At 38.0% G+C, this 11400-nt stretch overlaps 1 protein-coding gene across 1 annotated transcript; it reads right to left on the bottom strand.

The window, feature by feature from the left end:
* Positions 1-330: 330 nt before the first annotated feature.
* LOC116413760 (AP-3 complex subunit sigma-2) lies at positions 331-10586 on the bottom strand. Its single transcript, XM_052901076.1, has 6 exons — positions 10354-10586; positions 9117-9208; positions 6817-6928; positions 4828-5007; positions 3444-3551; positions 331-2618 (listed from the first exon to the last, which is right to left on the bottom strand). Exons 1-6 carry the CDS (start codon positions 10420-10422, stop codon positions 2604-2606), a joined length of 576 nt encoding a protein of 191 aa, XP_052757036.1. The 5' UTR covers positions 10423-10586; the 3' UTR covers positions 331-2603.
* Positions 10587-11400: the final 814 nt, after the last annotated feature.

Below are 11400 nucleotides of genomic sequence, written 5' to 3' on the forward strand. Positions count from 1 at the left end.
CAAGCTGACGGCCCACCTGATGGAAAGTGGTAACCGTCGCCTATAGACATGAGCAGTACCATGGACATAACAGAGTATACTGTTTCGCCCATGATACCCCCCATGCGTTGTCATTCCTGAGGACTCAGGTGTGAGGACTCACATCCATTAAAAAGACCACAATGATTTTCAGAGGGGACCGTGTGGTATTTTTTTAGTAGCTCATAACTACGTCGACTGTACTCGACCATACCTTCACGCGGTTCCCCCTGGAAACTATGGTGTTTTTTATTGAATTACTCACCTATCATCCCTCACTGGTGTCCAATATCGCACAATGAAACAACAAAATACATGTAACATAAATATATATTTTGTAAATCTTATACATTATTGTTAAATTTGATTATATCCGAGTCCTATTTGGACATAAGATTGAGTATTTTCAAGCGACTATTCAAAGGAAGGGTTTCTCGATTCGATCATACATTTACTAGCTTTTACCCGTGACTTCGGCCGTATAACCAGAATAAAAACTAGCCTATATCATTCTCAATTTCCCAATCCCGGCATAGGATAGGCGTGGCTTTCCCGTGGGTGTCGTAAGAGGCGACTAAAAGAGGGCGAGGGATAGGCAGTAGCGTCCCTCTTAAAACATCTCTAAAGCCTAACTGCGGTTGCCAATTCGTCTACCAAGCATGGCAACGTTTTTTTTTATACAACTTAGAATGGCAAACAAGCTGACGGCCCACCTGATGGAAAGTGGTAACCGTTGCCTATAGACATAAGCAGTACCGTGGACATAACAGAGTGTACTGTTTCGCCCATGATACCCCCCATGCGTTGCCATTCCTGAGGACTCGGGTGTTATTCCTCTGTACCCTGTAAATTCACGCCATATCCCACCCTTCAAACCGAAACACAGCCATGCAAACACAACTGCTTTACGGTAAAACCTCTTAAGAGGGAGCTTATGTTCAGCAATGGACAATTAAAGGCCCTACGAGTTTTAAAAATAATGTAACTCAAGGTATCAAAAATTTGCCTATTAAAGCTAATGTAAAATACCCATTTATCCGTACGAAGCCGGGGCGGATGGCTAGTCTTATATGTATATAATAAACGCCACATAATCACACCAAAAGCCCGAACTTCAAGTTACGGTACCCTGTTTTATAAAAATTCAAACGAATAGAACACCCTTCATTTGAAGGTCGCTCAAAACTATAGCTTTTTTTTATCTACCCTATAATTTACTTTTTAAAAATTTTAAGGTATTCCATAATATTATACATGTTTAAATTAATATTTTATTAATTGGAATGCAATTTTTTTCAAATTTCAATGTAGTGAAGTCATAATTCTAAAGGAGCTAATGATATTTTATAATTGAAGATTGTGTACCACAAAAAAAAACTTGAATTGTGACAAAACCAGTTATTTTGTTCTAAAAACTGAACTACTAAATCGATTTTGATAAAATTTCTACGACACCAATCTGTAAGTATATCCTCTTTCAGATAAAAAGGGAATTTTTCAAATTGGTTTCACAATACCGACAGAGTTATGAGGCGACAAACGTAAAAAAATACATGCGAATTAAGAATCTCTTTCTTTTTAAGTCGGTTGAAGAGAAAAAAAAACCTAACATTTATATACCTTTTTAATTTTATAATAAAATTTTTATTATTAAAATGTTTTGTCTCTTTATTTGAAGTTTTTATTTAAATTACTTTATTAATGTCTTTGATTTATAATCATTTAATATGGGGATATTTGGTGGGCATTCCGTTATCTTAAAAGTTTAGGAACCCCTGCATTACAGTACTTGCAGTTGCAGACTTATTTTATGCAACTTAGAATGGCAAACAAACTGACGGCTCACCTGATGGAAAGTGGCAACCGTCACCTATAGACATGAGCAGTGCCATAAACATAACAGAGTATACTGTTTCGCCCATGATACCTCCCCTGCGTTGCCATTCCTGAGGACTCAGGTGTTATTCCTCTGTACTCTGTAAATTCACTGCCATATCCCACCCTTCAAACCTAAACACAGCCATGCAAACACAACTGCTTCACGGTTGAAACACGAATGGGACAGAGGTGGCCAAGCAAACGACTTTTGTACAGTCTCCCTGAGAGGTGATGTGTGTTTGAGAGGGGGTGAGGCTAGATCGCAGCGGGCGGTGGGGATGGTCCATACCGTGCTTTAGTACTATAACTTATACTGTGGTTTTACTCTGTCCTTAATATTTGGGATACATTTTTAATAATTGCCAACACTAGTGAAGAAGTCAGTGAACCGGCTTCGCCTGACGCTTCTTCTTCTTCTTCCTTCTCACATCAGCGTACTCGTACTCCATCGTACTGCCACTCAGGTTCTGGTAACCGTCACTTTTATGGGTTTCATAGTTTGGAAAGTTGATACCCTCGGTCTGCTGATAGTTCTCTGTGAAGGACTCCGAGAATTTTGTGCTGAGGGTCTCCGAACCGAAGAATTTGTTATGCAAGTTCTCTGTCTTCTGCAGGTTGTGGTATTTCTCATTTTGCGGGTAGATCGTGTTGAGTATGTTTGTTGCTATGGCGACGGGCATGGCGGGATAAGCGCCCTGCTGTAGCGGTCAGAATTTCAGGTCCTGGAATAAATATCACTAGTTATATATTTTTTAATAGGGTGATAATGGAATGATATCTCCGCCTGCTCTATCAGGATACGCTGGCGGGGCACCAGTGACAGATGATAGGTGAGGATGAAATGGCAGGTCAGTTAGCCCATTTTCATTAGAATTAACACGATGGTTTCTGGATGGAGACCGCGTAATTATAAACAGTTTGATCGGAGGCACGATGAAAATTCCAATTTCTTAATATAGACATTGATACATGTAATGTTTTTTTTTATCAACTTAGAAAGCAAACTGACGACCCACCTGATGGGAAGGTGGTATCCGTGGCGCCTATAGACAGGCAAACAGTGACATAACAGATTGTTAGTATTTCGCATGAACTACCTCCATGTGGTCTTGCTGGAAATCATCGTGCTGAATTCAGGGTTATTCACGATCTGTGACCTGGTCTTTCATCCTCACCTTCCAAACCGAAACACAGCCATGCAAACACCCTCACTGGTGAAACACTGGGACAGCGTACCCAATATCGACTTTTGTAAAAGTGCAGGCGGAGGGTTAACCATTCCATTGCGACACTTTTATATATAAATATATAAAATTAGGATGACCCCCCCCCCCACTAATGACATTTGTAAAAAAAATATAATGTGTTTTTAGTCAGTGAATATAGGTAGTTTGGACCATTTTTTATGGCTTATAAATAATATTCCAGAATGTTAAATTTAAAAAAAAAATGCATATTTGCATTTTTGCAATTTTTCTTAATCATAATTTATACGGAACCATCAGTGCGCGAGTCCGACTTGCACTTGGCCGGTTCCTTTGACACACCTTGATGGCCTGTGGGAGATCAGGTAGTTTCATGTCACGCAGCTGCTGTGGGAGGTTCATGCTCTTGACGGCGGAGACTGCGCGGGCGGGCGCTGCTGAGATACCAGCCTGTGGATTGAATACAAACTATTTTATTTATTTATTCTTTATTGTACACAGAAAAAATTACAACATATTATATATATATATAAAATAAAGATGTACAACAGGCGAGCTTAACTCTGTAAGAGTTCTCTTCCAGCAAACCCTGAGTGGAAAGGAGCATTAATTACTAGCGGGCAGTGTGCGTACAATAATAGAAGGAAACGTTATAGAGGTTTCTATTAAAAAATAATAAATATGTTGACATATATAAGTAACTCATACAATTAAAATCAAAATACATACATATGTGTATATAATAATACATATATATATATACATAGACAAAATATCTCTTCACATACAAAATACGTACATATACATACATAGACATAATAAGTTTATATACAACTATATATAAGAAAACAAAAATCAGCATTAATAAATCATCATCGTCATCATACCAGCCTTTAACTGTCCACTGCTGAACATAAGCCTCCCCCTTGGGGGGTTTTGCGAGTAGTTACCACGCTTTGCAGGTGGATTGGCAACCGCAGTTAGACTTTGGAGATGTTTTAAGAGGGACGCTGCTGCCCATCCCTCGTCCTCCCTTAGTCACCCTACGACACCCACGGGAAAGGAAGAGGTGGCCTATTCTACGCCGGGACCACACGGCATTAGTAAACAATAATATTTATTTATTTATTCATCAGTACATATGTATATGTGTACATGGTGGACTTAATGCTAAAAGCATTCTCTCCCAGTCAACCGTAGGCAAGTGTCAGAATACTCGAATGCGGTACTAGTAATTATTGATATACATACATACTAAAATATACATATATAAACGAATAAATATATATAAATAAGAAATATATATAGATAGATACTCTTTATTGTTTCCTCCAAAGATTACAATAGTAAACTTATTATAAATACAAACAATTACAAGAAATAATCACAATAAGAAAACAATGGGCGACCTTATCGCTAAGAGCGATCTCTTGCAGGCAACCTTTGGATGGAGAGGAGTAATTATAAACAGTTTGAAAACCGGTTCCAACTGTGACACTTGGCCGGTCTTTTAACATGAAAAATTTGAATTTGCGAAAACGGGGTAACCAACGCACAACGGCCCAAATGAGAGGCTAAGTGCGGAAAACAGAGTCTTTCTTACAACGGGGTAACCATTCCATTTTCATTAAAACTATAATAAATTCAAGGAAGGATGGGGGGGGGGGGTGGAAGATCATATTACGAAGACATTAGAAAGAATGAATGGAGTAGTCACGAGCGATACCTCTGCCTTTTGCATCTTGTTCTGCTCCTGCAGGCGGCACAGTATATCGTTCATGTTGGTCTGAAGCACCATGCCGCCCATCACCAGCTCGTCCAGCACCTGGTGCGCCGCGTCCGCGTGGAATATCAGGTCCAGCTCGCACACGTTCTCGAAACATTTATCCAAGGTCTCCACGAATACCTTCGTAAATTATAATAAATTTGTTTAAAAACAATTTTTTTTATACAACTTAGAATGGCAAACAAGCTGACGGCCCACCTGATGGAAAGTGGTAACCGTCGCCTATACACATGAGCAGTAACATGGACATAACAGAGTATACTGTTTCACCTATGATACCCCCAATGCGTTGCCATTCCTGAGGACTCAGGTGTTATACCTCTGTACCCAGTAAATTCACTGCCATATCCCACCCTTCAAACCGAAACACAGCCATGCAAACACAACTGGGAAGCACATAAAACACGAATGGGATAGAGATACCCAAGCAAACGACTTGTGTACAGTCGCCCTCTGGTGAACAAATTTTTATAATGTACTTCGCCATATTGGACTGACGGCCATATTGAATTTGGTGTAACGTCGCTAACTTTATTTTTTTTAACCGACTTCGAAAAGGAGGGTCTCAATTCGGTTGATCATAATTTAGTAGCAACCGCAGTTAGGATTTGGGTGATGTATTAAGAAGGACGCTGCTGCCCATCCCTCGACGTTCCCTTAGTCGCCTCTTACGACACCCACGGGAAAGGAAAGGCCCATTCTATACCGGTTTTTACACGGGGCGATATATTTATATATTTAATACTAGCTGACTCGGCAAACGTTGTTTTTTTTTATACCACTGAGGTGGCAAACAAGCATACGGCCCACCTGATGGTAAGCGGTTACCGTAGCCTATGAACGCCTGCAATACCAGAGACATTACGCGCGCAATGCCGACCCTGAAGAAACCTCTTTACCCCCCTTTTGAAGAACCCCATGCTGTAGTCTCTTGGGAAAACCTCGGCAGGGAGCTCATTCCATAACCTGAGTGTTCGTAGGAGAAAACATCTCTGAAATGTTTTACTATATATGTTATTCAAAAACTGTACATGAAAATTTATCGTACTACAATTATTATATTCGATTGTCATCTTGCAACCCTATTGCTGTATATAAAAATCGCGATTAAAAAACAGGGATTAATCGTAAAAGCGTGAAAATTTGAATTTGTATGTATTTTGTCAATGCTAAATCATAATAAAATAAAAATAAAAAAAAATGTCAATAAAAAAAATATTTATGGGTACGAATGAATGTCACCCTTATCATTGAGGTGTATGAAAAATAGATGTCGGCCGCTTCTCAGACCTACCCAATATGCACACAAAATTTCGTAAAAAATCGGTAAAGCCGTTTCGGAGGAGTTTGGTAACAAACACCGCGACACGAGAATTTTATATAAGATAATCTAATGAACAAGATAACTGTATATTTGTTTATGTATTAATAGTTGTAGCACTTCAGCTGCCCGCTAACGAAATACTTTCTAACTGTACTGGGTTGACTGGAAGAGATCTCTGTCAGAGATAAGTCCACCCTTGCTCACAACATTTATAAATATATACACACACAATATATATACCAGAGGGAGACTTTGTACAAAAGTCGATTGCTTGGGTACCTCTGTCCCATTCGTGTTTCTACCGTGAAGCAGTTGTGTTTGCACGACTGTTCGTTTCGGTTTGAAGGGTGAGATATGGCGTGAATTTACTGGATACAGAGGAATAACACCTGAGTCCTCAGGGATGGCAACGCATGGGGGGTTATCATGGGCGAAACAGTATACTCTGTTATGTCCACGTTACTGCTCATGTCTATAGGCGACGGTTACCACTTTCCATCAGGTGGTCCGTCAGCTTGTTTGCCATTCTAAGTTGTATAAAAAAAAAATACATTATTTTAAATGTAACTTACAAATGCAATAAAGAATGTATAAGATAATCATACCTGAATGAGATCCAAGATGCCCAGTTCGCTTTCCGACGAGTCCACGCAAAACACGAAATACAGGGTCGCGTAATGCCTGTATATTAATTTATAATCTGAACCGCCGATCAGGCTGAAATATAAACATATAATAAAAAGAGATTAAAAAATCAAGAGGAGACGAAGACCTAAAAAGACATGGATGGATCGTGTGAGGGACGATATGGCCAGAATGGGAGTGAATGCGGAAACGACTGGGGATAGAGAAGAATGGAAGAGGAAAACATATTACGCCGACCCCAAATGATAGTTGGGATAAGGGTAGGAAGATGATGATGAATAATAGAGATTAAAAAAAAAAAACAGTTTCAGAGATTGCACGACTCTATTAACAAAGTCTGTAGGCGTCCGATTGTCCTTCTGAGATGTGGTGAGTGAGATATGGCACTCGAGGGTATTTTTTTTTTTTGATGGGTGAAAACGGTATGGTAACCCCGCCTGCGCTAACGGTATACGCTGGCGGAGCACCAGTGAAGGGTGATAGATGAGAATGAAAACAGGCCAGTTAGCCCATCATGATGGATTCATCAGGAATTAACCATGATAGTGTCCAGGGGGAACCGCGAGGAGGTCGACCTGGTTGGGTATATTGCTAGCAATGGGATTCTCAGTCTATATTGCTAACAATACCTTTCCCCCTGCACTTGAGGGTATATCATCTAGTTTTTTGTGAGTCCCCCCCCCCCGCCTTACGGGGGGATTCCCACAGTACCAATTCACCTCCCACAAGGTGTATGGGTCTGCATAAAAAAATTTCCAGACGTTAAAAAAAAAGGTGTCTAAATGTGATGTTTGCGGGTACATCACTAATGTGGGATATAATTGTAAATGTGTACCTACTTCTCAACCAGAATTGTTTAGAAAGGGATCATTAGTAATGGGGACGGTAGTCCCCATCGCTATCAATATACCTTATAAGGTCGACGTCCACGCGGTTCCCCTTGGAAACAATCGTGACTAATTTATTATTATTTAAATTATTAATTTATTCGTCACGATGGGCTAACGGACCTACTTTTTCATCCTCACCTATCATCCTTCACTGGTGCCCGGCCAGTGTATACCGATAGCGCAGGCGGGGTTACCATTCCATTATCATCCATAAAAAAAAAAAAAAACTAGGATTGTCAGTCTATTGCTGACATTAAATATACATATGTATATGTATATTTAAACAATATCTCTTAAACAGTATTTTATAGTAACAGCGATAAGGTCGCCCATAGTTTTCTCATTGTGATTATTTCTTGTAATTGTTTGTATCTATAATAAGTTTACTATTGTAATCTTTTGGAGGAAACAATAAAGAGTATCTATCTATCTATCTTATTTATCAATGTACTGATATATAAAACAATTGAGTCCCGGACAAAAAATCGACTTCAATTGTGACAAAACCAGTTATTTTTATCTAAAAACTAAAATACTGAACCGCATTTGATAAAATTTCCATCAATCTGTAAGTAAATTCTTTCATATAAAAAAAAAGATTTTTCCAAAATGGGGTTAGAACTGATGGAGCTATGAGGTAACAAACATAATAAAATATAAAAAAAAAATACAAATAGAAAACCTTCTTTTTTGAAGTCGGTTGAAAAAGACTGAAGCTTATATATGCCAATGAATGAAAAATTACTTTTTTAATTTTTTTTTATATGCAACTTAGAATGGCAAACAAGCTGACCCACCCACCTGATGGAAAATGGTAACAGTCACCTATAGACATGAGCAGTACCATGGACATAACAGAGTATACTGTTTCGCACACGATACCCCCTCATCACTGGTTATTTGCTTAGAATTATTTTGTTTAATTCCGCTACCATTAGTATGTGTGTGACTGGCAACACTCGAAGATTGCCCACCACTATTACCACCAGAAGTCCCACAACCATCTATATTAGCTATAGTATATTTTTTCACCAGAGGGAGACTTCGTACAAAAGTCGATTGCTTGGGTACCTCTGTCCCATTCGTGTTTCAACTGTGAAGCAGTTGTGTTTGCATAGCTGTGTTTCGGTTTGAAAGGTGAGATATGGTGTGAATTTATTGGGTACAGAGGAATAACATCTGAGTCCTCAGGAATGGCAACGCATGGGTGGTATCATGGGCGAAACAGTATACTCTGTTATGTCCATGGTACTGCCCATGTCTATAGGCGATGGTTACCACTTTCCATCAGGTGGTGTGTGTGGTCAGCTTGTTTGCCATTCTAATTTGTACAAAAAAATTCATGTCCTATAAATTGTATGAGCCAGTACCTGCCACCTTCTAGAAAGTTGCAGACATTGTCGTCTCTCTTGGATACCAGCTGGAAGGTCTCCTTAATAATCTGCTGCTGCATATCCTCATTCTGCAAAATTGAAGGCAATATGCACATTTGAAACTTAACATACTTGGCACATTATCATATGATTTTAGCATCATTACCTAATAAAAAAAAAATAGGGATGTGAAAATGCCAAAATGTATGAATACATCATATATTCATTCACACATTGCATGACCAGAGGGAAACTTTGTACAAAAGTCGATTGCTTGGGTACCTCTGTCCCATTCGTGTTTCAACCGTGAAGCAGTTGTGTTTGCATGGCTGTGCTTTGGTTTGAAGGGTGGGATATCTGAGTCCTCAAGAATGGTAACGCATGGGGGATATCATGGGCGAAACAATATACTGTTATGTCCATGGTACTGCTCATGTCTATAGGCGATGATTACCACTTTCCATCAGATGGTCAGCTTGTTTACCATTCTAAGTTGTATAAAAAAAAGACTTTTTCAAGAATAAAAATGATATGGCAACCCTGCCTGCACTATTCGGCATTATGAAAGATGATAGATTCAGCACTTAATATCTCGGAAATTTGTTGGTACAAAGAACTAAGTTTTTGTGACTTTTCATTTACCACTTTTTTCTGCAAGATGGGAAAAAATTACAATAAAAAAAAATATTATAATTATCATTTTGTAATTCGTATACCTAGAACTGCGGAAAGATATTTCGAAGGTAATAAGTAGTGAATTTAAACACCGGTCACAATGACTGGTCCGTGATTCGAGTGTTAAGCAGTAATTTCCTTGCCATATCTCATGCTTTGAATTAAAACAGCCATGCAGAGAGGGAAGGGATCGTTTGTAATGTGGACAGCTAATCCCATTGCTAGCAATAAACCCTGTTGGCCTCCCAGTGGTCCCCTCTGGAAATCATCATGCAGAATTCAAGGTGCATTCATCACGATGGACTAACTGACCTGCCGTTTAATTCTCACCTATCATACCTCACTGGTACTCTGCCAGCGTACACCGATAGGGAAGGCGGGGCTACAGTTCAATTGTCATCCATTGATAAAAATACCATGCAAGCACAACGGCATACACACTTAATGTCAAAAACAGGAGTGGGACATAGGTACCCAACTAGACTTTTGTAAAAAGTCTTAATATTAACACATCTAATTTATTAACTAAAAAAAAAAAAGAAATAAAACTTTTACTCACAAAATATTGATAGAATTTCGACAATCGTGGTTTTCCATGATTATTAAACACTAAAATAGCCTTAATCATTTTAACGCACTTAAGTTAAACAAATAATAATAGTATTAAATTAAATCATTTATTTCTTTTTCAGTTTGCAATAGACTAAAAAATAAAAATTGAATAAAATTTGATTCTTATAGATCGCACGTAGATATAAAGCAAAGCGAGACACGTCAAGATACTAGACCATGTAATTCCGAATAGAAAACTTTTTAGAAAATCTATGCAACTAGTTGATTGAATTTGAAGATTTTACGTTGGAAAATAGTTATATATTTTAGGACACCTAGATTGATAAAATTGTATAGCACTAGAATAAAATTTGTTAAAAATTTTGATCATTCATAAAAATCTATTTTAGCTAATGAATTGTTTCGTCTTTTCTTTTTTGTGCTAAGTTTCAAATTTGTAAAAAAATGACAAAATAGTATTAAAATAGGTTTGTTGAAGGTTTTAAACTGTATTTATAAAAGGTATAAGTGGTTACTAAAGTATTATCTATGGTCGTCCGTCTTATCACTCGTAAAAAAAGTGGATAAACGAGTGTCAACATAAATTATTATGTTTCGTAAACTATATAAAAATAAAATTTTCCTAAAGTTCTTCCGAAATACTCATGTGTATAACATTTGTCTTTTACATTTTACCTCTCATCATAAGTTTGGTAAGCCACTCTATTCTATCTATATTATAAATATTGGTATTATCGATAGAGGTATATCAAATTGATGTACGATAATATGAACACTCATTTTTTTTATTGTGTTTATGTACTTTGAGATACTAGATTAATCTATTTTCTAATTTTGGATAGTGTCGACTCCGTATCAAAATAATTGACATTGACAAAATGTCAAAGAATGTTATTGCCTGTCTGTCAAAGTAGGGTTAACATCTCTATATGTTTTTTATCCCTGTTTATTTATGGATGATAATGGAATAGTAACTTCGCTGCGCTATTGGTATGTGCTGGCGGGGCACCAGTGAGTAGTGAAAGGCGAGGAT

This window comes from Galleria mellonella, unplaced genomic scaffold, assembly GCF_026898425.1.
Source record: "Galleria mellonella isolate WM207_F2 unplaced genomic scaffold, CSIRO_AGI_GalMel_v1 utg746, whole genome shotgun sequence".
NCBI classification, from domain to species: Eukaryota; Metazoa; Arthropoda; class Insecta; order Lepidoptera; family Pyralidae; genus Galleria; species Galleria mellonella.

Excerpts from the sequence above, each read along its gene's own strand:
- LOC116413760 (XM_052901076.1), bottom strand. The coding sequence starts at position 10,422 with ATGATTAAGGCTATTTTAGTGTTTAATAATCATGGAAAACCACGATTG. Across the intron at positions 9,209-10,353 it reads CGAAATTCTATCAATATTTT|AATGAGGATATGCAGCAGCA; the intron begins GTGAGTAAAAGT and ends TCAATTTTGCAG. Across the intron at positions 3,552-4,827 it reads ACAAGATGCAAAAGGCAGAG|GCTGGTATCTCAGCAGCGCC; the intron begins GTATCGCTCGTG and ends TTCAATCCACAG.